The 26,633-nt window shown below is 41.1% G+C and overlaps 1 protein-coding gene across 2 annotated transcripts in view; it reads right to left on the bottom strand.

Moving 5' to 3' along the window:
* Positions 1-3,308: 3,308 nt before the first annotated feature.
* The window catches only part of LONRF1 (LON peptidase N-terminal domain and ring finger 1), a 38,503-nt gene continuing 15,178 nt past the window's right edge, over positions 3,309-26,633 (bottom strand). Inside the window, exons 3-12 of one of the 2 annotated variants that reach the window (XM_038399738.2) lie at positions 26,385-26,507; positions 25,457-25,603; positions 24,659-24,899; positions 24,477-24,573; positions 21,367-21,481; positions 20,141-20,262; positions 11,103-11,261; positions 10,812-10,974; positions 9,916-10,068; positions 3,309-4,564 (exon numbers count right to left, since the gene is read on the bottom strand). In XM_038399738.2, coding sequence (XP_038255666.1) covers positions 4,406-4,564; positions 9,916-10,068; positions 10,812-10,974; positions 11,103-11,261; positions 20,141-20,262; positions 21,367-21,481; positions 24,477-24,573; positions 24,659-24,899; positions 25,457-25,603; positions 26,385-26,507 — 1,479 coding nt within the window. In that variant the 3' untranslated portion in view covers positions 3,309-4,405. Of the gene's footprint in view, positions 4,565-6,817; positions 8,569-9,915; positions 10,069-10,811; positions 10,975-11,102; positions 11,262-20,140; positions 20,263-21,366; positions 21,482-24,476; positions 24,574-24,658; positions 24,900-25,456; positions 25,604-26,384; positions 26,508-26,633 lie in introns of those variants that run through there. The other variant, XM_043513775.1, reaches the window with a different exon arrangement.

Genomic DNA, 26,633 nt, shown 5'->3' with positions numbered 1-26,633 from the left:
ATGTGCATTTGGACGTTTAAAAGCGCGCTGGCGCAGTTTACAACTCGGTTAGACCTCAGCGAAACCAATATTCCCACTGTTATTACTGCTTGCTGCGCGCTCCACAGTATCTGTGAGAGTAAGGGAGAGACATTTATGGCGGGGTGGGAGGTTGAGGCAAATCACCTGGCTGCTGGTTACGCACAGCCAGACACCAGGGCGGTTAGAAGAGCAAAGGAGGGTGTGGCGCGCATCAGAGAAGCTTTGAAAACCAGTTTCATGACTGGCCAGGCTACGGTGTGAAAGTTTTGTTTGTTTCTCCTTGATGAAACCCCCCAACCCTTGGTTCACTCTACTTCCCTGTAAGCTAAACACCCTCCCCACCTCCCTTCAATCACCGCTTGCAGAGGCAATAAAGTCATAGTTGCTTCACATTCATGTATTCTTTATTAATTCATCACACAAATAGGGGGATAATTACCAAGGTAGCCCAGGAGGGGTGGTGGAGGAAGGAAGGACAAGGCCACACAGCACTTTAAAAGTTTAAAAAAAAAAAAAAAAAAACTTATTGAATGCCAGCCTTCTGTTACTTAGGCAATCCTCTGGGGTGGAGTGACTTGGTGGCCGGAGGTCCCCCCACCGCGTTCCTGGGTGTCTGGGTGAGGAGGCTATGGAACTTGGGGAGGAGGGCGGTTGGTTACACAGGAGCTGTAGTGGCTGTTTGTGCTCCTGCTGCCTTTCCTGCAGCTCAACCACACGCTGGAGCATATTAATTTCATCCTCCAGCAGCCTCAGCATTGAATCCTGCCTCCTCTCATCACGCTGCTGCCACCTTTCAGGTTCAATCCTCTCTTCAGCCCACCACTTCTCCTCCCAGTCATTTTTGTGCTTTCCTGCACTCTGACATTGTCTGCCTCCATGCATTTCTCTGTGCTCTGTCAGTGTGGGAGGACAGCATGAGCTCAGAGAGCACTTCATCGTGAGTGCGTTTTTTTCGCCTTCTAATCTTCGCTAGCCTCTGGGAAGGAGATGATCCTGGAAACACATGCAGCTGGTGGAGAAAAAAAAAGGGACAGTGGTATTTGAAAAGACACATCTTATAGAACAATGGGTACACTTTCACGGTAAACCTTGCTGTTAACATTACATACATAGCACATGTGCTTTCATTACAAGGTTGCATTTTGCCTCCCCCCACCGCATGGCTAACAGCGGGGAACATTTCTGTTCAGCCACAGGCAAACAGCCCAGCAGGAACAGGCACCTCTGAATGTCCCCTTAAGAAAAGCACCCTATTTCAACCAGGTGACCATGAATGATATCACTCTCCTGAGGATAATACAAAGAGATAAAGAATGGATGTTTGAATGCCAGCAAACATACACTGCAATGCTTTGTTCTGCAATGATTCCCGAGTACGTGCTACTGGCCTGGAGTGGTAAAGTGTCCTACCATGGTGAATGGAATAAGGCTGCCCTCCCCAGAAACCTTTTGCAAAGGCTTTGGGAGTATTATCCAGGAGAGCCACGAATGCCAGGCAAATTAATCATTAAACATGCTGGCTTTTAAACCTTTTATAGTATTTTAAAAGGTACACTCACCAGATGTCCCCTCTCTGCCTGGTGGGTCCGGGAGGCAGCCCTGGGTGGGTTCGGGGGGTACTGGCTCCAGGTCCAGGGTGAGAAACAGTTCCTGGCTGTTGGGAAAACTGGTTTCTCTTTGTTTGCTGTGAGCTGTCTTCCTCATCCCCAAAACCTGCTTCCGTGTTGCCTCCATCTCCATTGAAGGAGTCAAACAACACGGCTGAGGTAGTGGTGGCTGAACCCCCTAAAATGGCATGCAGCTCATCATAGAAGCGGCATGTTTGGGGCTCTGACCCGGAGTGGCCGTTCGCCTCTCTGGTTTTCTGGTAGGCTTACCTCAGCTCCTTAGGTTTCACGCGGCACTGCTTCGGGTCCCTGTTATGGCCTCTGTCCTTCATGCCCTGGGAGATTTTCACAAATGTTTTGGCATTTCGAAAACTGGAACGTAGTTCTGATAGCATGGATTCCTCTCCCCATACAGCGATCAGATACCGTACCTCCCGTTCGGTCCATGCTGGAGCTCTTTTGAGATTCTGGGACTCCATCATTGTCACCTCTGTTGATGAGCTCTGCATGGTCACCTGCAGCTTGCCACACTGGCCTAACAGTAAATTGAAATTCAAAAATTCACGGGCCTTTTTCTATCTGGTCAGTGCACCTGAGTTGAGAGTGCTGTCCAGAGCGGTCACAATGGAGCACGCTGGGATAGCTCCCGGAGGCCAATACCATCTAATTGCATCCACAGTACCCCAAATTTGACCCAGCAAAACCGATTTCAGCACTAATCCCCTTCTCGGGAGTGGAGTAAGGAAATCGATTTTAAGAGCCCTTTAAGTCAAAAAAAATGGCTTCGTCATGTGGACGGGTGCAGGGTTACAACGATTTAACGCTGCTAAATTCGACCTCAACACCTAGTGTAGACCAGGGCCAAGTCTGCAGCTTTTGGGGGACGTGGTTCAGAGCTGGAACTGTTTGGAGCAAGCTTGTGTGTCCTGCTCAACAAGACAAGGTTTGAAGGCCCAAGCTGGCAGGGAAAACTGGCTCAGAGGTAGTCTCACAGCACGTCAGGTGACGGTTCCAAGGGGGTCTCTGTGACCCAACCCAACACACTTGCAACTGGCCAAGTACTAATTTTACATCAAGAATATCTGCCACTTAATACCAAGGAAACCAAGTGGGTATAATAACATTAGAGTTGTTAAGATATTGTCAAGAGGTCCTGACAAGAGGTGGCGAGGGGAGCAAATAAGGAAGGGAGAACCTAGCCTGACTAAAGCCTTTAAGCAGAGAGTATTAAGAACTTGAGTCAAAACAAAAAACTTCTTTATTTCTCTTTCCTTCTTACTACTGATCCATGAAAACTGGCATTTTCCACAGATAACATTAAAGAACAACAGGTTGTGTTGATAAGGCCGTAAGAATACTCAAATTGCATGAATTTGAGGAGTCTCTAATATCTGAAGACGACTGCGGGTTGAGGACAGAACAAGGGACAGAGTTTAATAAAATGTAAAGCTCAAGTTCTTAAATTTGGAAGGAGAAAACAAAACTACAGCTAAAAACAGGACAGAATTCTGATGGGACCTCAGTGTCTGGTCTGACAGAATAGGAACTGATGGCAAGAAATCAATGTACATGCCATACTCATGTCCATGAAGTGCTTGCAACCCTGACCTAGGCTAACAATGCTTCTGGCTCTGTGTAAGACCCCCCCCCCAAATGGAGATGTATGAATACAATTTTATAAAAAAAAGTAACATTTAGTTAAGTTACCAAGTATTACAAACAGCTTTTCTTGAAAATTAAATATATTAGCAAAAGCAAGATTTGTAAGAATTTTACAAAATGATTTACATACAAGAAAGCTAATGTGTCAGACATTCACAAATATGCAACCAACGGATAATTACAAAAGTACCAATTGGCAACATGAATTCTAATCTTGCCACTGCAGTTAGCTCTATCGTCAATATGAATAAGGCATAGGAGGCAGCAAACAATTTATAAACTTTTTTTAAAGTCACCCTTTAAGCTTGTTTAAAAAAAAAATCTGAATGCACAATTCCTAGCATATTATATTAAAGCTTCTTATTATAAGCTCTATAAACTACGTAAGTGCTCAGAAGGACCGCCAGTCTGAAAAGCCCAATAAAATTGTAACTGGTACTAAATGCTTGTTTTCAATTTTCCCTTTATACATGTACAGTTATAGGTATAAAAGCCATATTCACAGTTTAATTATCTTTGACAGAAGTACCATGTTCAATTTTTTTTTTTTTTGCAGTTGTTCCTTAAAATCAGCTCTAATTTAATCATATAATTCATGGCACTTGTTCTGTGGTGCAAATATTTATAAGATAATTAAGAATCGGTGCCATAGTCAAGACAGTTCAGCAAGAGCAGTAATTTCCAACAGCAACATTCAATACTGTATTTCAAATATTTGTGCAAATAGCAGCAGGACAGTTGTATCTGAGGCAAGCTCTTATTTGCAAAAAAATGCATCCTTAATGCTGTAAACTTGGACTGTCAGCCTTAAGTCTTGCATTTTACACAGCTTTAAAAAGTCAGTGGCAATAAATTCTCAAGTCTTAACATGACTGTCTCATATACAGTGCAAATAATGTAGAGTTTTTCCATATTCTGTGCCTGGATTGATTTTTGCGTGTGCAACTTTAGTGGTCTATCCATTCGAAGAACCAGATGGTTCAGGAAGTTGGCGAGGAGAAGAAGCAATTTCATCACACTTTTCAAACCAGCACTATATGTGCAAAGGCAGCAAAAACTCCGGCTGTGATTACAACCAGAAAAGAGTAATTCTTCAGGAAGATCCAGGCGGTTAGTCATTTGGACTGGTCTCTAGAAAAATATGTGAGTATATGTTGGATTTTGATTAGACGTTCTTTCAAAGACATCATTGAGAGAACCGAGATCTGATACCTGGGATCTACAGGGAGGACGGCTAGAAGCCACCAACACCAAGCTGGTCCATTAGGTGTTGCCTAAAATTAGAGAATGAATTGGATTAGTGAATTAACAATTTAGCACAAGGCAAATAAATATGCTGAACAATTTTTTTAAAAAGGCAAAAGCTAACTATGGAACAAAGTTTACTCTAACACTAGTGGTCAAATAAAGTTATAATCCTCCTCTTTTGGTTCTTCAACCATGTTACTCTCTCCTCAAATCCCTTCTTTAGCTTCCTGTTTTATATTAAATTTAATTAAAGACCCATACTCTCACCTTCAAGGTTTACATAATCCTGGTCCCATGCACAACTGCTCTCATTCTTCCTACTCCCTCTTCTCAATCCTCTCTACTCTCTGCACCTTTACTTTGGAAGGGTCTCCATCTTCCTATCTGCCAACCACCTCCCTCCTCTCCTCAAAATACACTACTTCCATGAAACTTTCTACCCTGGTTTTTCACCAATAAGCTTACTACACTCCCTCTTTTAACAGAACAATTGTCCTATTTCTCATTGTTACTGCAAAGACCCCTTTAAAACTTATAGCACTACACTAAGCAATAACTAGTGTTCCGCATTTTCAGTTTTCATTTGTAAAAGAAATTCCGGTAATTTTTATGTTTATTTTCCAAACATTAAAACGGGGATGAAATTGGGAAAAAATCAGGAACAAAAAAGTTCGTAATATATACATTTTACTACAGTACAGCTGATTTTTTTTTAAATGTACAAAGTTATTTTTTCCTCTGTCTCAGAGTAGTTTTTCTAGAAATCCTAGTTTATGTACAGTCACAATTTTCTCCAAAGTATCCTCACTCATGTTGAGCCTTGTGCTGTCTTGGAAGTAGTTCAACTTTGAAAATTAGCACTATCCATCAATAGACCAATAAATCCAGAGAATACACCCAAAGCTTGCCATACCACTCTGCTAAAGTTGGAAAGCGCGTCTTGATTGTTCCAAAAAGCCAACACATCCAGTTTCATGTTGTCAGGGTTAGGCATGTTCATGTAAGCATTTCAGATTTGAATCATCATCATCATCATCATCTTTAGTGGCAAATGGAAGAAACACTCTGGCATAACGGATGTAGTCTGTTGCAAGGTTCACTTTGAGAAAAAGGTGCAGCACCTGGGTGACATTCCAAAAAGAATCTTTGGCACAAAATTCTTTGGGGTCCAGATTACAGGCTACGATCAACTCCCATTTCTTGCTGAGTGTTGTGTTGAAGGTTTTGAACACTTTTTTGTTCTTGTGTTCCAAGGTTGGAAGGATTTCCAGGAACAGCTGGTTTCTCTCACTGTATGTTTCTCCTACACCTTTTGTGCTCAATTCAGATGGATTTTGATTGTTAAGATCTGGTAAACGGCTGTATTGGCAAACATGTTGGCAGTACTCAGAGAAAACTCCAGTGTTTTTTGTGTGTCACACTGACTTCTAGTTTCAACAATGAACACTACCTTTGTATGCAGAATCTGCTGGTCATTTTGGTTATTTGCCAGTCTCTTCAGAGTTTCTGCTTTAGAACCAATAATCTTAGGATTATCTAGATCTTCTAGGAGATTTATTAGCACAGTCCATGCGTTATTTACATGACAGGCAGCAAAGTACAAGCTCATCCACTGATGCGACACAACAGGGGTACGTAATTGACAGTTGGCTCTGCACTCTTCTCCCCCTCTGTAGAACAAAGCCTTCAACTTGTTTGCATGCTTGAAAACGTTCCCGAATCCAATAATGCAAGATTTCACGTCTTTCATTTCTTCTGTAACAGTAGCTGCTGACAGTGCAATGTTAATCAGGTGAGCATGACGGGTAACATGTAGCAGCTCTGGTTTCTGATAGAGCTTAATCTCTCATGCAGACTTACCCACGTAGGAAGCATAAGCTGCGTTAGTTGTAGCCACATTTTCCCAAATTAGTTGGTACATCTCAAACATGTCAGTTGTCTTCTTCCATATGGCTTGGGTAGGCAGCAATGATTGCAAATTATATCTAGATTTGGTAGCGAGCACATTCCTGCAGCAGTGAGTTGGTGAATGTCTTTCATGCTCCTGGCAAAAGAATAAAGGACACCAAGATATATGATGTGCTCCATCATTTGTGCCTGGTTACCACAGTTGCATACAGGTGTTTGCCTCATTTTCTATTTAAAGAGGTTTCAGAATAGCAGTTGTGTTAGTCTGTATTCGCAAAAAAGAAAAGGAGTACTTGTGGCACCTTAGAGACTAACAAATTTATTTGAGCATAAGCTTTCGTGAGCTACAGCTCACTTCATCATATTTAAAGAGGGTTTGTTGATATGATTTAATCTGCATCAGTCTTTCCAACTGGAATCAAACCCTGAAGGTTCCTCGGCAGGATCAACAACAAGCTGTTTATTCTGAGCAGTCAAAATGCTCCATGTGGCCCTCCATTGAGCCTCTGTGTTTAAATTGAGCTTAAGGGTCGAGGCAGTTCCACAGAGAGTTGCAGGATTTTAACTGTGTCTTTGGAGGGTTCTGCAAGTCATCATGCAATGGGATCCTCGTGTTTTCACTGGCATGACTGTGAAAGCAAGATGTCTGAGCAGCTCTTCTAATCTGTGGAGGCTGGATGTGCGATAGGACCAGAAGCCAGTCAACTGGAGTCAATTTGAGCATCCCTGACAAGCGTCCCTGACTATGCACATGGTGTTTTTGATTTGAGTATCAAGGACTTTAATGTGACTGCTGTGAGACCATACTGATGCACAATATTCAGCCACAGAATATACCAAAGGCAATAGTTGTAGTTTGTAAGGTCCGTGAACTGGAGCCCCATGATATTACGACCAATTTCCTGATAACGACGACATGATATCTGACCTTGGGTGTTCTTGAGGTATTTCTGAAAAACTTAACTCCAGTCCAGCATAATGCCAAGATACTTTGGATTAGCCTCATGGCTAATGCTCTCTGCAGAACTGTATATCGAGTTTGGCATTAGCCAGTTTATTGTTCAGATGGAAAGCAATCACTATGGCTTTTTTCGGGTTAGGCCTACATTTGCAGCGTTGGAAATAATCAGCAAATATGCCAAGATCTCGGGTTAGGGAGCATCTGATGGTATGGAGGCTTATGCACTGAACAGCCAAGGCAATGTCATTCACATGCATGAATTGCCTCGACTCCATTGCAGGTTATCCGTGGTGTATAGATTAAAAAGTATTGGGGCCAGAACAGAGCCCTGAGGTATGCCAGAATTAAAAATTCTTAACATGTCAGTTATTGCTGCGTTGACAAAACAGGTATCAGAGGGGATGACAGTCACATCAACACAAAACAATGTGGGTTTATTTGCTTTGAAATTGAACTAAAACAAAAAGCCAAGAATTGGACAGTCCAGAGCATCAGGAGACTCGTCAAAAATCAGACTAGATACCACATTTCCATCAATTTGTTAGATACTAAAGCATCACCATTTTCTTTCAGATACTTATGAGGGAGGTTGTCTGCACTAGGAAGGGTTTTTGCTGGTGGACAGTATGGTCTCACAAAGTCACCAACAGGGCCCTCTGCAGTTAGCAGCAGTTGTCTGACGAAACAAAGAGCATGCACAAAGTAACTGACACAATTGCACTGTGTCCTCTCTTTCATTAGAGCCCTAGTGAAAGCTCCTGATATGGACTGTTTATTCCAAAACCCACTTTCTTCTTTAAGCTTCTTGTATCGCTTGCTTTCAACATGCTCCTTTATTCTCTCAGCACGAGCAGCGACCTCACTGCTGCAATACCTGCAGCATGATGCATCCTCTTCATTCCAGTCTTTACTTTTCTTGAAAATTTTTAAGCACTGATTTCTTATTGGTATTCAGACAGATTTCCCTTTTCACCCCATGTTTACTTTCTCTTTATCTGTGGAGGACTGACTGGCTAAATTCAGCGTTGCACTAAACCGACAAAGAAATAGGAGGCAGCATTTCCTTGCGAGCCAGTCATAACGCAATATTAACTTGATTTTCTGACCTCTACCATGTGTGCTGTGTGTGTTTTACACTGTGGAACTGCTTCAATCTCTGAACTGCAGGACACAACAATCGCATAAAGCATTAGAATTTAACAAAAATAAGTACCCCCAAAAATAATGAATAAGTGAGTGTAAATCAGTAGAAAACCAAAACTCCTTTAATATTTAACAGAACAAAAAAATGACACCACACAATTTATCGGTGAAAAAAATCAGTAAAAACTGAAAACACGGAACACTCAATAAGCAAAAACACTGGAGTTCCCAAAGGATTAAAATCTGATATAATCACTAACTGTTGGTATCTGTAATATTATCCGAGTATTTATATAGCACTTCACATGCTAAGTATTATTTACTTCTAGCTGAAAGTAGCCAAAATTAGTCTTGCAGAAGCTTTGGCTGAAAAGCATGAGTACTAATGCACAAAATATAGCCGTCAGTGTTTGAAGAATTTCTGCAGATTGGATGTCCTTGTCTTTAGAATAAACCACCACCAATATAAAAGTAGCATAGGAGAAACTTGAAATGAAAAGAAACAATTTAACATCCTTAGCTAAATGAAGCTCTTCTTTAAATGGACAGTTTTCAGCTACACTCAGGCCTGACTTCTGTTTGCAGTTCAATTTGTGCTTGCAAAAGATAAGCCTGTACTTCCTGAACCTACACGATTTGTACCCACAACGAGGTAGCTACTAAGGGCTTTGGAGATCTACACTGCTGCAATCAGGGCAGTGGGTGTCGATTTAGCAGGTATATGAGGGCCCATAAATCAACAGCAGAGTACTCTCTAGTTGACTCCGGTACTCCAGCTGCCCCAGAAGAGCAAGGCAAGTTGACCGGAGAGCATCTCCTGTTGACATAGCACAATGAAGACATAGGGGTAAGTCGACCTAAGCTATGTCGACTCCAGCTATGTTATTCATGCAGCTGGAGTAGCGTAACTTAGGTTGATTTACCCCGGTAGTGAAGACAAGCCCTACGACTGCTACTATCCAGTGTGCCCACAAAGAGGAGACTGGAACACTTGCTATTTAGGGGCAAATTTAAAGTTCAGCAATGAACTGGGTTAGGTACAATACAAGACAAATCTATTTAAAATAAAGATGATCATGTTTGTTTTTTGCTAACTTTGTAGATAAAAATATCTACAAAAAAAACACTACCCTGCCCAGAATGTCAAGGAGGGATCCATGCAAAGCAACTGCAGCACAAAAAGAGGGTCAGAATGACCTCCTGTTGCAGCTTATAGAATGGATATAACTAGTGGAAATGGAAGATGGTACTGCATCCTCCACACAGCAGATCCCTGTAAAAACTGCTTCAAGTATGTTATGTTTAAAAGTGCAGGCTTTTTAAAAAAGTAATAAATGAATAACTGATGCCAAAATCTTCGCCCACCTGTAGGTTTTCCTCTCTCTCTGGCATTGGCCCAAAGTGCTGAAGGATCTGGCTGCGAAATTTGTTCCTCAAGCTTAGGAACCAGCCACAAGCCTGATTGTATACTATGTCATGAAGCTCTCTCAGTTTCTTCAGCTCTTCTTCATCTGCAACCTATGATAGAACACTAGAGTAAGCTTAAATACACAACAAAGAATGAGATAATCAGTTTAACACACATTCCATTTCAACTGTTAGTAACAATCATTAAGCCTCGCATTCATCCTAGCCTTGAGGGGCAATGGCAGAAAGGAGAAGAAAAAACACTGTCGTACGGAAATCCCTCACTTCAGACCAAATACCTCTCACAAAATAGCAACATGACAAGAATTATGTAAAACACAATTGTATTTAAGTAGGTCATATTTAGAATCCTGCTTTAAATCATTCTGCATATTTAATATACATTTGATGGGCCCACTTTTTCATTATATTCTTTACTACAGTCCCAACATTTAGATCAAGTTCTAATTCTGATGCAGCTAAACTCTAGAAATCAATACTTTGGCATGTTTTATAGTTATGGTGGATAGCCAATACATATTTTTTTCTAATTTAAATAAGGTGTGATGGGTTTTTGGACACCTATTAGCTATGTACCAGTTCAAAAGTATTTTTAACTTCATAAAAGTAGATAGTATTGATTTGGCAAAAAAAGTGCAATTCTAAAATAAATCTGACATCTCAAAAGGTCTAGAAAATCTTAGCTATTTTTCTTTAATATAGGAGAACCATGTCTCCCAGTAACTGCTGTATAATCCCAAACATTTGAAGCCGAGTCTTTATGAACAAATGGTAGAGCAAACTAAGAGTGTTGGTTAAGAGGAGTGTTACTGTTCAGAAAGAGTTCTAGATACCTTAATATCTTCCAAATATTCGATGTCTGCAGTACAATAACCATCTTTCATCCCTCTTTGTAAAACTCTAAATCTCTTTCCACCAACTGTGTCAACAACAGACCTCCCATCAGGTAGGAAATGAATATTCCTAATTTGCAGCATACAACCATAATCTGCAAAACTAGAACCAGAAGCATTGTCAGCAATGCTAAATTCACAATTTTCAAACATTTTTGAAATAAAAATAGGGGAGCGGGTAGAACCATGGAGAACTCTTAGCTGCATAAGAGCATGATAATGGATGCTTACTTGTTTTGAGGGTCACTGACACACATCCCAAATTGTTTAGTCCCGGTTTCCATACTTCTGCGAATCATCAGTCGGTATCTTGGCTCAAACACATGAAGAGGGCAAGGCACAGTGGGGTATGCCATAGTACAAACAAATACTGGAACATTCTTGGTCAAGCTAAAGACAAAACCAAAATAGATTAAACACACATTTGAAATGTAATCACAAGATTGTGCCAAGCCATAACAAACAGCAAAAGTGCTGCAATACATTTATTTTGCCAAAGGTGATTTAAAAAAATAAAGTAGTGCTGAGTGTCTGTTGATTTTCATTGTACCTGAATTCATAAGATGTCCCTGGCAGGGTGAACATTTATTGCTCTTTAAACATTTAAGTGTATTATGGACAGTGGTTTATTCTGACCAAATATTTATAGCCAGAAAAAAAAAATTCAGTAGTTAGTAGCATATAAACTACCATTGAAAGAACACTTATTCTGTGAGATGCATCAGTCTGTGAAAGTTTTACCGAAGTTAGAGGATAGTTTCTATAGTTGCAGTTACTGTAAGCCATCAGTGCAATACAAGGTAAAATTTGCTGTACAACTACATGGCTCAAGTAGTAGAGATAACTGAGGGAATGAAATAGGTTTGGTCAAATATTTTTTCCAACCTTTTTTTTTTTTTTTTTTTTTAAAAATCAATGTTTTTATTTTTGCTAGAAGCAGACACAAACAGTTAGCATTAAAAGTTACCCTATATTTTGCACTACACCTCTGCCTTTCAGAGTATACAAATGGTCATTTGAATGTTAGTGTTTTGCTCTGCACTGCAAGTTGCCTAAGTGGTAGTTTCTCACCAGTATTTTCTGACAGACAAATGGCTCTAAATATTAAAAGGAACAACTTGAAAGTCACTTTATTTGAATGTTTTGTACTTAAAAATAACCCCTAAGATTACAACTGAAAGATTAGAGAAAGTACTCATTTTCGAACTTTGTTTATTTTGTGCAATTTTATCGATCATGTAACTCTGAGGGAAACTCAGAAGTATGCTTTTCCCGAAGCTTTGCATGAGGATATTTGCTACTGTTATAGGTAAAGCTGAAACTGAATAGACAGCAATGTAGGCACAGAGAGGGGAGAGAGATGGGCCTGATCATGTTAGGTGGTGCTAATCTTGAGCTCACCTAAGAGACTCTTATAAAAATGTTTGGTTTTATTTTTAATTTCATGCCATACTAACTAAAAATAGGACATCATTAATTTTCTGAAGTTAGTAAATTTAAATGCTAAGTTGACAGATTTTCTGATATTTAATGTTCCTTCACAAAATTATGAAATGCCATCATTAGAATCATTAACAAATGATACAAACATTTCTACCCTGACAGTAACTGAATTTTTTCAAGCTGTGTCCCCCTATGGGTGCTCCACTTAGGTGCTCACACTCCTTCAATCAGAGATTTTGAGCCGCTGTGCTCATTCAGTCCACATGTTCCCTAGCTATTCTCAAGCCCTGTAAAGAGCACATATAGAGCTGTGGATAGACTGCCCTTGGTTCCTTCTCCACTGCAAAACCTAAGGAGACGAGGCTCTGAAGCAAAGTGGAAGGAGGGAGGGTAGTGGAGCAACCATAGGGGGACACAATCTTGAAAAAGTCCAGTTACTAAATAAGGTAAGTAACCTTTCTTTCTTCTTTGAGAAGCGTCCCCACTATGGTGTTCCATTTGAGATGCCTCCCGAGCAGTGTCCTTTGCAGGAGATGGGAACTTTGGAACTCAATCTAAGACTGACATTAAAATTGCAGAGCCTTTGACAGTATCTATTCAAGAAACACCAAGTATGGTAGAGTGTCTTGAGACAGAATGAACCAAAGCCCACAAAGCAATCTTGCAAATCTCCGTCCATTAGCAGAACAACAGATGTAGACTGATATCTGGCAGGTAGGTATGGTATATTACAAGCTGTATAGCAAGAGAGGATCCAGTCAGAAGCCAACTTAGAAAGTCTCTGCATGGACACTAGCACTCCTTTAGCTGTGTCCACAATAGAAAAAAATAGTCTCAGAGGCTCAAAAAAGTCTAATCCTGTCCAAATAATAGGTCAGTAGCCTCTTAACATCCAAGTTATAAAGGGCAGCTTCTTGCCTAGACAGATGGAGTTTAGGATAGGAAACTGGGAGGTGAATTGACTAGTTTATATGAAAGTCTGAGCTAACTCTGGGCAAGAAACATGGGTGTGGTCAAAGGGATACCTTTTCTTTGAAAAAGACAATATATGGAGGGTCAGCTATCAAAGCTTTCGGCTTGCCAACTCTTTGGGTCTAAAAAGGCTGTTTTAATGGAGAGATTGAGACGGAAGCTAGCAGTTCAAAGGGAGGCTCCATCAGAAAGTTTAGAACAAAGTTTAAGTCCCAGGTGGGAATGGGGTATCTGACATTTGGGAAAGATTAGATAATCCTTTGATGTAGCAAAATTGCAAGGTGAGCAAATACCGAGAAGCCCTCCACCAGAGAATGAAGTTCTGTGATGGCTACTACAAGAGCTTTAATTGAACCAAAAAGTAAGATTTCCTTTCTTCAGAGCAAGAAGATATTCCAGAATCTCAGATAGTGGATCCAGCAAGAGATTGGCACCAGTCAATACACCAGTGGTAAAATCTTTTCTATTTCTGAAGGTTATTCTTTCTGGTAGAATCTTTCCTACTATTCTGCAGGACTTCATATCCTTCTCCTGAGCAGGAGTGTGCTAACCCTGAAAGCCATCTAGATACCAAGCCTTGAGCCACAGTGTTCAGTTTGGGGTGAAGAACATTCCTCAAGTCCTGAGTGAGAAGACTGGACATTGATGGAAGGCTGATGGAGGAGAGGCAAAGGTAGTAAAGAAACTACACTAGTTTTGGCCAGGTTGGTGTAATGACGACAACTGTGGCCTTGTCCAGTCTGATTTTGTTTAGCACCCTGAGGATGAATGGCTTGGGGGTCGGGGGGGGAAGAGCATAAAGGAGATTCTCTGTCCATGAGAAGAGAAAGGCAACCCCCAGAGAATGATGACCCAGGCCTCCTCTTGAGCAGAACTTCACACAACTCCCCAGAGAAATCCGCATGTAAGAAATATCTGTCCAAATATGGATTCATTTTCCACCTGTGATCTTGAGTGAAGTGACTGCTAAGATCAGGATATGGTTCACTATTGACCAGTTCCATAACTTTATTGCCTTCATGGAGAGGGAAGGAGATCTCACTTCCCTGTGCTAATACAGTAGTACATACTGTCCCTATTGTCTGTCATTATGCAGATGGATTGACGCATGGACAGTGGATATCATAGTCCATTCTCCACCCCCAGTCCCCCTCCCCTTGCTTCCTGCTCTGCATGCAGCTCCAGGCCCCCATTGCTGGCCCCGGCTGGGGCTAGGGCCACACAGCACCTGCTCTCCCAGCGGGTGGCTGGGGAAGCGGAGGCTGAGGGAGCCTCCGGGCTCTGGCAGGGTGAAAGGGGCTAGCCCATAGATTGACCTTGTATCATACAGAGGAAGTGCTGTCAGGCATAAATTTACAGCTTCGAGTTCAATAATGTTGATGTGCAAGGTGGACTCTTGGGCAGTCCACCTGTACTGGATAGTCCAGTCCCACAGATGAGCTTCCTATCCAAGGAGAGACATGCTGGACACTATTGTAACAATGAGAGGGGGACAGCTAAGTGCAATCCCTGTGCACACACTGTTTGGATTCTGACGCCAGTCAAAGGAGACTAGTATGTGAGGAGTAAGAGCACAACTTGTTTAGACTGTCTCTGTTACAGGCATAAAGTGTCCTGAACCAAACTTGGAAGCAACACAAGTCTAGGCCAGTATGTACGGTGACAAACATACACGCTGGCATGAGCCCGAGTTGAATTTGAGCAACTAAGAGTGACAGTGAGGAATATGTCCTTCGGCAAATAAGATCTGAATGTTGTAGCACCAAGTGTACCCCTTATGAATTCTAGCCTTTGTGTAGGTCCGAGGGAGGCCTTTGCAGAGTTGAACTGAAAGCAAAACTGGTGAACAGAGCCATTTAGAGCACTTCACTTGAGAGCCAATTGTTGAGGTAAGGGAAGATGATTAATGCCAACTGGTGAAGCTGTGCGGTAACCACCACCACCACCACCACGACTTGTGGATAGCTAATGCAAAGCTGATTTTTTAAAAAGGGTCCAGAGGTGATCCTGGCTATTATAGGCCAGTAAGCCTAGCTTCAGTACTAGGCAAATTGATTGAAACTACAGTAAAGAATCATCAGACACACAATATAAACACAATATGTTGTGGAAGAGTCAACACAGCCTTTGTGAAGGGAAATCACGCCCCATGTGGATAAGGGTGATCCAGTCAATATAGTGTAGCTGGATGTTTAGAAAGCCTATGATAAGGTCCCTCAATCAAGGGCTCTTAAGCAAAGTAAGGAATTATGGGATAAGAGGAAAGGTCCTCTTTTAACCCGTTACTGATCCATAAGACAGGAAACTAAAGGTAGAAATAAATGGTCAGTTTTCACCGTGGGGAGAGGATTAGTACAGGGACCTGTGCTGTTTAACATATTCATAAATGATCTGAAAAAAAAAAATGGGTGAATAGTGAGGTGGCAAGTTTGCAGATGATACAAAATTACTCAAGCTAGTTAAATCCAAAGTTGACTGCAAAGAGTTACTAAAGGGACTGCACAAAACTGGGTCATTAGGCAACAAAATGGCAGATGAAATCCAATATTAATAAATGCAAAGTAATGCACATTGGAAAGCATAAGTCCAACTATACAGACAAGATGATGGGGTCTAAATTAATTACCACTCAAAGATCCTCAAGTCATTGTGGATAGCTCAGAAAACATCCACTCACTGCACAATGGCAATCAAAGAAGAATATCAGAACCCACTAGGAACCGGGATAGATAATAAATCAGAAAAATATCAATGCCACTATATAAATCCATGATATGCCTACACCTTGAACACTGTACAATTCTGGTCATCCCATCTCAAAAAAGGGATTAGAATTGGAACAGGTACAGAGAACAGCAAGAGAAATTATTAGGGGTATGGAACAACTTCCATGTGAGGAAAGACTATAAAGACTGGGACTGTTCAGAGCCGACTAAGTGGGGATATGAAAGCGATCTACAAAATCCTGAATAGTGTGGAGAAAAAGTGTCATCTATCCCTTCAGATAACACAAGAACGAGGAGTCACCCAATAAAATTAATAGGCAGCAGGTTTAAACACACATAAGGAAGTACTTCTTCACAAAATACAGTCAACCTGTAAACTTGTTGCCAGGGCATGCTCTGAAGAGCAAAAGCGTAACTGGGTTCAAAAAAGAATTAGATGAGTTCATTGAGGGTAGATCCATCAATGGCTATTAGCCATGATGGTCAGGGACACAACCCCATGCTCTGGGCATCCCTAAACCTATCTGCCATAAGTTGGGACTGAACGACAGGAGATGGCTCACTCGAAATTGCTTTGTTCTGTTCATTCCCTCTGAAGCGTTTGGCCCCAGATATTGTCCAAAACCAGCTTCTGGCTAGATGTACCATTGGTCTGATCCACTATGGCCAATCTTATGTTCTTATAACTTTCATAAACACCCTGGGACTGGTAGGCAATGCAAGTATGTCTACACTGCAATTAAACACCCACGGCTGACCCATGTCAGCTGACTCAGGCTCGCAAGGCTGGAAAACTGCGATGTAGATGCTTGGGCTTGAGCCCAGTCTCTGGGACCCCAAGACCTCCAGCTCTACATTGCAATTTTACAGCCTTGCGAGCCAGAATCAGCTGACCTGGGTCAGCCACAGCTGTTTAACTGCTATATAGACATACCCTCTGAAGGGAAGGACTGGTAGTAGTCTTGGCCTAACATGAAGAACCTCTTGTGAGAAAGGTGTATTGCAATATGAAGATGTGTGTTCTCAAGACTGAGAGTCATCAAATAGTCCCACAAATCCAGGGATGGAATGATATTTGCAAGTGTCACCATCTTGAATTTCTGTACCCTGACAAAGATATTCAGTATCCTTAGATATAGAATTGGTCTCCACTCACCTTTCTTTTTGGGAACCAAGAAGTACCTAGAATAAAATCCTCTTCCGCTGTACTGAGTGGAAACTGGTTCCTCAGCTCCTGTGCTAAGAAGGAATAGAACCTCTTGTTTCAGAAGATGTTAGCGAGATGGGTCCCTGAAAAGGGAGAAGGAGTGGGGTGCACAGGGATTATGGAGTACCCCAATGATATAACCTCCAAAAGCCAACTCTTGGAAATAATAAGCTCTCATGACATGTGAAAATGGAAGAGTCAGTCCCCAAGAAGTAGGACGGTGCAGCATTAGATCTGGATCACGGGAAGATTTATGGTCCTTGAACACGGCATCAAAAGCAAAGTCTGGCAACAACGACTAGTGCATCATACATAGTAACAGTTGAGAACTTTCCATTCTGTTTTCTTCTTAGGTGGCTGCAACAATTGCAGTAGGGGGAGAACTGGGATAGACATGATCTCTGAGCTATACGAGATAGACTACACGTTTTTATTCGCAAGTGTATATATGCTCGACAAACACCTTTAGCGAATGCAGAGTCATTCATGGAGTCACTAAACAATTTCAAACTATCAAAGGGAAGATACGCTCCTGTGCTTCAGACTTCTCATGGAAATCATGAGGACTGGAACCACTAGACTCTATCCATACCTATAGCTGTGGAGATGAAGCAAGTTGCCATACCCGCTGCGTCAAGAGAAATTTGCAAGGTTCTCCTCCCCAAAAGCTACCCCAGTGCTTCTGTGATACGCGTTCAATAAAAGAACTCAACTTTATATAATTGATCTGATTACATTTTGCCGGAATTGCCAGATAATTAGCAAACTGAAATTGCAGGGTTGGAGAGTTATCAACAAAAAGGTCTATGAGCTTATAGTCTTTATCATATGAGGTTATCTTTGAATGGTGTTGCCTATTATGCTCATTCACAACCAGAGAATTGGGGCAGTATGAGAAAATAAACATTCAGAAGCAGTAGCTAGGACATGTTTTATCTGCCCTCTTACCTACTAGGGGGAAGGGGCAAGTAGGAGGAGTCTGCCAGATCATTTTGGCAGCTTTTAACAGTGCCTCACTTATGGACAAGGCTATCCATACTGACAATGGTATACTAAGATATTGAGCAATTTATGCGGGGTCTCTTGGACTTCTAATGGAATCTGCAGAGTGTCTGCCATTCTTTCAAGTCCTGAAATTGTTTGAAGTCATCCACAGGAGTCAATGACGGGGACAGCCTCATCTGGGGAGGGTAAGGGACTATAGTCTGTGGCATTGCCACCTCATCAGCTCTCCTTTCTCATTCTTCAGATGTCTCCTCCTGTAGAAAAGACTGACGTGGAGGGACAGAGGGAACTAGAGACTCTAACTGGGACAATCCACATCAGTGGAGGGTATCTTAGAAAACCATTGTCAGCAGGGAACCTAAGGATCCCAGTATGTCTATTGGGGAGGACCATACCAGAATGGGGGAAGGCAGCCAGGGCTGCTCATACCAGGGGTGATACTTGGCAGGCTGTGGTGGTGGTAAAAGCCTGGAAGCATCTTTCAGTAATGCAGGTTCTTGGTAACAAACTGGGCAGGCAGTCGGCAGTTCCCTGTGCTGAGACCCGAGAAGCTGAAGAACACTCTCTCATATTCCAATGGAGAAGCAGACAAGGGAGGAGTAGCTGTCTGTCAGAACACACATTAATACTGGGGAGCAAGCAGTACCAGTGAAAGGTGAGGTAACGGGAACAACAAGCTGCATACCAGGGATCTTGAGCTGAGAAAAGGAGACTCAATTTCAATGGAGACAAATCCAAACACCTGTGGTACTGGGTGAATCTGCATGGACATTTGATGAGACCCAGATGCTGAAGCCTATGCTATCAAGGGGTATATGAGATGCTTCAACTCTTGCTGTACCGAAGAGGTGGCTACAGATGTAGGCAGTAGTGACTTCTTCAGTGCCAAATGTTTGACATCAGAAACACCTTGTTCAGATTTCAATGGTATTGAGGGCTTTAGTACCAAACAATGGGTACCATGTGTCTTTTATAAAGACTTTGACTTGGAGGAAACTTTGATCTCCAGCACAGCAGGACTCTAGTAATATGGTGTCTCGGAAGAGTACTAGCTCCTCTTGGATGAGGCTTTCCCCATTTCACTCAAAGGTCTGTCTCTCAAAGATCTAGAAGGCAATTGAGCTATGGAGACTGACTGGGCTCTCCAGTAGCTCAGAGGCTGATGTTTGGGGAGGGGAATATATCAAGGCCTGGATCAGAAGCCAAATGAAGTGAATTCTCTATCATGAGGCACCAATGTTCTCTGTCCTGCCTGGAGTGACTCACTGCTCACACAAATCTTGCGCTTTAAAACACACATGTATCCACAAGAGAGTGGATACAGTGTGAGTGACAGTCACTAACTGAGAAGGATTCCTGGCAAGCGAGGCAAAGTTTGAAGCCTGAAGACTTAAGTATGCCTGAAGAAAAAAGGCCTCTTTAGCGAAGAGCCCTATGTACAAGGGATAGTGGTGAGAGACAAAAGCGTGACCAAAATATGAGAAAAGGACCCCCCCCCCCAAAAAAAACCTAACAAGGTACACACTAACTACAAAGAATAAAAACTAAAATAAAAAAAAAGTAAAATTACGTTCTAAAAACTAGTTCTTTGTAGTTCCTGTATGAGGGCACAAGTGAGTTTCTCCGTCTTAGGCAGAATCGTTCTAGAAGGAACTAAGGGCGGTCCATCTGTTGCAGCCCTATATATGCCCTGTACTGAGGATGAGAATAACTGTGGCAAATGTGCAGACTGAATGAACACTGCTGCCAAAAATCTCTGATCAAAGACACATGCATATCTCAAGTGGAACACCCACAGACACACTATTTCACAATGCTACTGTGCAAAAATACAATAATCTTGTTTTCAAATTTCCTTGGATTAAAAAAACCCAAAAAACCAACCAACCAAACAAACAAACACATGGTAGGCTTACTCAGAGAGTTCAGCAGTTTCTTCATCATGAATTCTTTTTCTCTCAGATAATTCATCAGCCAGATATTTCACCACTAATTCTTCCAGTAGTACTGTGACACTGTATTTCCTAATTGCCAAATACTAAAGTAAATAAATAAACAAATAAATAAAATTATACATTTATCATAAAACATTTCTCTTCCAACTGTCTGTAGTATTCTTATACAACATTAACACAAAATTCAGAGCTACTTTTAATTAAAAGTACTATAAACAGATATGGGACTATAAAAACTGTCCTAACAAAAACAGTATTAAGAGAGTAAACTTAAGACATTCCTGCAGTCTTAGTTGTAACCTCTAAAATTATTTTAACAGATAGAGAACGAATTCTCTACTTTTTTCAGTTTATTTGGTGCATTTGACAAGACACGTGTCTAGTCAGTATCAATATTTACTCTGTATAGTCAAAAGAAAAGGAGTACTTGTGGCACCTTAGAGACTAACAAATTTATTAGAGCATAAGCTTTCGTGAGCTACAGCTCACTTCATCGGATGCATTTGGTGGAAAAAACAGAGGAGAGTTTTATATACACACACACACAGAGAACATGAAACAATGGGTTTATCATACACACTGTAAGGAGAGTGATCACTTAAGATAAGCCATCACCAGCAGCAGGGGGGGGAAAAAGGAGGAAAACCTTTCATGATGGCTTATCTTAAGTGATCACTCTCCTTACAGTGTGTATGATAAACCCATTGTTTCATGTTCTCTGTGTGTGTGTATATAAATCTCTCCTCTGCTTTTTCCACCAAATGCATCCGATGAAGTGAGCTGTAGCTCACGAAAGCTTATGCTCTAATAAATTTGTTAGTCTCTAAGGTGCCACAAGTCCTCCTTTTCTTTTTGCGAATACAGACTAACACGGCTGCTACTCTGAAATCTGTATAGTCAGTTTCCCCAGCCTTTCCAAGAGGAAAAAATACAAAGAAAAATGTGATAGAAAAATTACAAGAGTACGCAAGAGAACTCTGATTGACGAGGTATCGAAGTTGGTAATGCTTTAATTCTGTAGCATGAGTCAATTATGTGGCCACTGAAACATGAACACATGAAGTACTATCAATACCTAATTGACTGGGTTTTTGGATTCTGGACACATCCAAGCTTTCAGTGGACTCAAGTCATCTGGGTTTTGTAGTTCCTTCTACTACAGTTTAATAGGTCTTCGGAATATTTACCTCTTTTAAGCTCTCTTTACATAGGGGACACTGCGGGGCATGGTCTAAACAGCGTTCTAAACAATTCTTGCAGAAGGTATGTCCACAAGGGGTTGTCACTGGCTCAAAAAATAACCTGAAATTTTTTTTAAAACAACAAGTCAGTCAACAATTGATACAGTGATTCTAACATCTTTTAAATAAATTTTAAAGAAGTCTAGCTACGCTATAAGAAAACAGACAAGTTAAATGAAAATTAGAAATACAAGCTAGAATTTTTTTGAATGTGTATTTTCCATTTTCTCAACACTGCACAACCTAATGTATTCTGTGCTTCATAGTTAATTTGATCACATTTCTAGGTTCAAATATTTAATGTCTAAAAGTATATTAATATAAATAAGTTACACAAATGCAGACAGTGCTTCCTTAAAGCATTAACTTAATATGATATGACAATGGTCATGATATACTTTAACCAACATCATTTGCACACATTATAACTACTTCTGATTTTTAATACTTTAGAACATATGGTGTATATTTATACGACACACCAGAAAGATTTGCAGTTCCTAAGAAGCCTATCAAATAATCTACTAAAAGATGAGGTGAGACTTTCAAAGAAAATCCATGTGTAAATCCCCTATACTGCTTTGAGAATCTCAACCAATACCGTAACCCAAAAGCTAAATTTAGGTGCAAGTGTTAAATAGTATTTGTCAATTTATCCACCAAAATAAAATGACTTCTAGATAAAAAAAAGTGTAGTCTAACTTTAAGACATTTTCTCTTCCTTGTATTGTTGACATTTAAGAACAGAATACCATTTTTAACTCAAATATCAGTTTGTGTCACAGCTATAAAATTAAATACAAATATTCTGTCCTTACCAATACTCATCTACTAAGGGTACATTGACACAGTAATGATAGCCATGGGACTCAAATCAGCTGACTGGTGTTTACATTGCATTTTAACCCTAATTTAAGGATTTTCTGACCCATGGTTGAACCTAGGGCTCTGGGATTCACACTGCAGTGCACAGACACAAATCAGAGTAACCCTATCCCAGAGGACCTAGCCTTCTTTGGTGGCTGTCTCAGTAGAAATGACTGCAGTTCAAGAAAAATTTATACTGAGCTACCATCTAATCTGAAAATTGGGCTCTCCGCCTCTAGGCTGTGTCATATTGGTAGGAAAATGCCAATGTGCACATGTTCTGAGGATAATTAGGACATCAGTCTCCAGGACTGTCAAAGTATTAAAAATGAAATTTTGCAATTCTTAATTTTTAAAATGGAATGCTCAATGAAGGTGTTTTTATTCAGTTGGTTTTTATTTTTCCGTTTGTTTTGAAGTTTGACATAAAATGTAGGTTTCAGAGGAAAAACACACCCCCAGACCCACCCACCCCAGCCCAGCTGCTGCCGATGAAGTGAATCCCTAGGGCTTGACGTGTAGTGTGCTCCAGCACACCCCAGGGATCGGTTATCCCTGCACCCACCACACCCTGGGCAGGAAGGGGCTCCCACTCAATACCCTCATAGTGCATTTTGCCCTGACCCCTCTACACACACAACCCCAAGAAGGGCAGGAGAGAGCCAGGAGCAAGGAACAGAGAGCCGAGTAGGACCAAGTGTTTACATATATGCTGCTACACATATGTAGCTCCTGGCTTAGCACAGCCGGGGAGGGATGACTCCCACCGATCAGCTGTGCTCCCTGCTCTGGGCAAGCTCTTCACAACAGCGAGGAGAAGCCGAAGCCACTACCGCAGGAGGCTTCATGGAGGTTTTGGGACTGGCTCCCACTCATCGTCCTGACAGCACACACTGCCTGGATGCTCCTGCACATGAAGCTCCAGAAAGGGCCGTTGGGGGACGGGGGGGGGGTGGGACGGAGAGGAAGAGGGCAGAGAGCAGGGCAGGAACCAAGCGGCTACCCTGCAGGGAGGTGGAGCACCTGGGCCGTTGGGGGGGGAGGGGGAGATCATCCTTCCCTAGCCATGTTGAGCCAGGAGCTCTGCAGCTCCCTTTCCCTGCAGGGCAGCTGCTTAGACCCTGCTCTGCTCTCTGGTCCTTGCTCCTGGGCCCCTCTGGGGCTGTGTGCGCAAGGAAAGGCAGCGTGCACCAAAATCTGGCTCTGCTGTTGTGACCAGGAAGCAGCTCTTTTTGCAAAAAGCTTTTTCTGACCACTCTCCATTAAAAACCGTATAGGCTCTCTGACAGCGTGCTTGCAAACTAGTGTTCTGCAGACAATGGGTTAACACTGACCTGAGCTGTGGCCTCTGTGAAGGGAGGTGTGGCAACAGAATGCAATAGATTGCACCACAGACTGTAGGCATAGAGAGAACAAAGGAAGTTTTCCCCAAGGAACTCTTGGATGCATCCGGAAGACTTCTGGGATTGAATCAAGCCAGGGACATGTGCACACAAGAAAGCAACAGGGCTCAGACCCTAGGTCCCAGCTTAACATGGGCTCTGACTCTTTCGCATTGCAGAGACCTGGGACCCTAAATTCGACCTCTAATTTAATACAATTGGTGTGTGGACGCCAAGGGGGTTAAGTTTGACCCAATGCTTGCACTGCTGTGTAGACATAACCACTAGTCTGCAATTCTAAGGGTAACAGCAAAGGCCCAAGAAGTCTAGGTACTCCTATGTCTATGCTGCAACATAAGCCCAGGATTTGAACTCAGGCTCAAGTCTAATCCCCCTCCTATCTACATGCACATCACGCTAATCCAGGGCTCAGACCAAGAGTCCCAGGACCCCACAGAAGTGGAGGATCCAAGACAGAGTCAAACTGGGACCCAGGGTTCAAGCCCTATTGCTCTGCAACGTAGACAGCTCCACTGGACTTGTCCTTCAGAAATCCGCCAAAAGTATTCCACAATCCCACAGAGCAACTTTCTTTGTCCTCTGGAGAATCCAGTTTGATGGAGAGTCATCTAGCATGACCTCATCCCCACTGTAGGCCACTGAACCTTACCCACCCACCATTCTCCAATAAAATAGACAATAAGGCAAGTCATAACCTCTTTGCCTCAGTTTACACATAAAAGATATCTGCCCGCATCTAAAATGCGGATATCATATGGAAGATACTATACAAATAGTAAATATTACCTCATACACAGAGAGCACTCAAAATCTGCCACATCGATTAAGTGCTGTGGAACTGTTCCACAAACCAGTGAAAATGCAGTATCCCTTTTTGTAGTTTCTAAGAGAAACAAGAGAAGATACTGTTTGAAGACAAAACAAATCAAAATAAGTATGTCTAATCTTCACATTAAGTGGCTATTTACCTCCTTGTTTTTTATGTTTGCTTCTTCCATCTTCACACATGATTGCATCCTGTTCTGAAAGGGAAAGCTTCCTTTTTAGGAGAGCACTTTTTTCCTGGCCAGAAAGCAAAGGTTCAGAAGAAACCCTTTTTAATCCATCTCCTTTAGAAAGCTTTTCTGTGCAGTTAAGAGCATGGGCAGATTGTACACGATTTAGGCTTCGTCTGAAAGACTCCACTGTTATCTCGGACACTCCTAAATTCTACAGAAATAAAATGAACGAAGTTAATAGTACTTATTCTCATTTTCAAATTGTGGCTAATCATTTATGACAGCTGAACATGAATAAGTTGAAGCCAAATTCAGAAACTTCTCCACTGCACAGCCAGACTCAATGATTAACTTATGGAATTTGGCAGGTCAAGAAAGTACCTGCTGAAATTAAAAAAGGGATTAAAAGCCTCAGATTCCTTCAAAGGGGAAAATAATTTGGGAAAAGAAATTTAGAATTATTGTTATTTGGAAAATAAATCTATAATGATACCCTTTTTATTTTGGAGCTATTAGCGTTAAACCTTAAATAATGAAAAAGTTCACTAGATTGTGTCTTATGAACTGTCAAAAAATTATAGTACTTTCCAGCTGATTCATGAACTCTAACAAAAAAGTCTACAACTAGCAGAAAGAAAGGTGTAGCAGCATATTTGTCTGGAGCTTAATATGAAGCTTAATAAATTTTGATAAATAGCTTAAGTTCTGATGCCCTGAGTTTGTCTATTAACTAAGAGACAAAAATACTACATGGTTTTCCTTACTTACCTGCTCTGGACGAAGCTGTAGATTACAGCCAGACTCTTCCATTTCAGAACCAAGTGTAAAAGGCTTATTTCGAATATGAGGTGAAGTCCAAGCAGATTCCTTCAGACTCTCTCTCACATTTTCTGGTGACAGCAAATCACACAATGTCTATAAGATAAACATCTTAACATTAAGATTAGGGGGAAAAAAGATTCAGCTATAACTTTAGTTAATATAACTACATAACCACCGTGAAGAAGCTTACTTTATATCAAAATTTCTTATTTTAAATATACCCTTCAACTTATTCTCTACCTTATAATCAGCTGTAGCACAAGTTCAGTTCAGTAGTTCTTCTCCTAATTAAAGGTTTATATCCTTATCTTTATACACAAGTTAAGCTCTTAAATTCCCCTCCTTACAGGAAGTGATGATAATCTTCTCTCAACTCTTATTTAGGTGAAGTGTAACTAAACAAGATGCAGTTCTGTAAAAATGTTAATCTGTATTGTGCAAACTTGATAGTGCAGATATTTGTTTCCATAGAATGAAAAGCTTAAAGTGTTTGATTTCTTACTCAAATTTGTTTGACATCTACTGGAAAGAGTGAAAATCTGATTTCTGTTTTACTTGAGAAACCAACTATAATTCTAACTGGGTTAAGTATATATATTTTTCTCCCCAACCCAACTTTAAAAAAAAAAAGAAAAGAAAAGAAAAGATTTTTCTGGAATATATGGGCACACAAACTCTTATTGCATCCAAGTATATTAGGACCCTCTACTCTATACAGAAAATTAGATATGTGAAAATAAAGTCACCCAAACTTAGTTGAACTTCTTCTTACAAATACAGACATGATGAACATAAATACACTGAAGACTGAGATTCTAGGGTAAAGTGGGCCACCTAAGAGAAAGAGCAGCAAAGTTTATAAATACCAAGTTACCTTTTCCACTTCTAGCTTTGCTGGAACAAAATCCTCATCAAGGGATAAGCACTGTAGGAACAGTTGTAAGGCATCACCTACAAACCCAGCATCATGCAGCACCTTTGCTTTCCTGAAGTAAATCTGAAGATATAGAAGTAACATTTGATATTTTCATCCTTTCATTAAAAAGACTATATATTAATATTCAATCACACTAGGGCATTGCCTGTCTTTTCCATCTCACATGGAGGTGAGAATTAGAGATGT

Source organism: Dermochelys coriacea, chromosome 4, assembly GCF_009764565.3.
Source record: "Dermochelys coriacea isolate rDerCor1 chromosome 4, rDerCor1.pri.v4, whole genome shotgun sequence".
NCBI lineage: Eukaryota > Metazoa > Chordata > Testudines > Dermochelyidae > Dermochelys > Dermochelys coriacea.
Note: the sequence above shows the minus strand (reverse complement) of the source record. Positions and strands in the feature narration are given on the sequence as shown.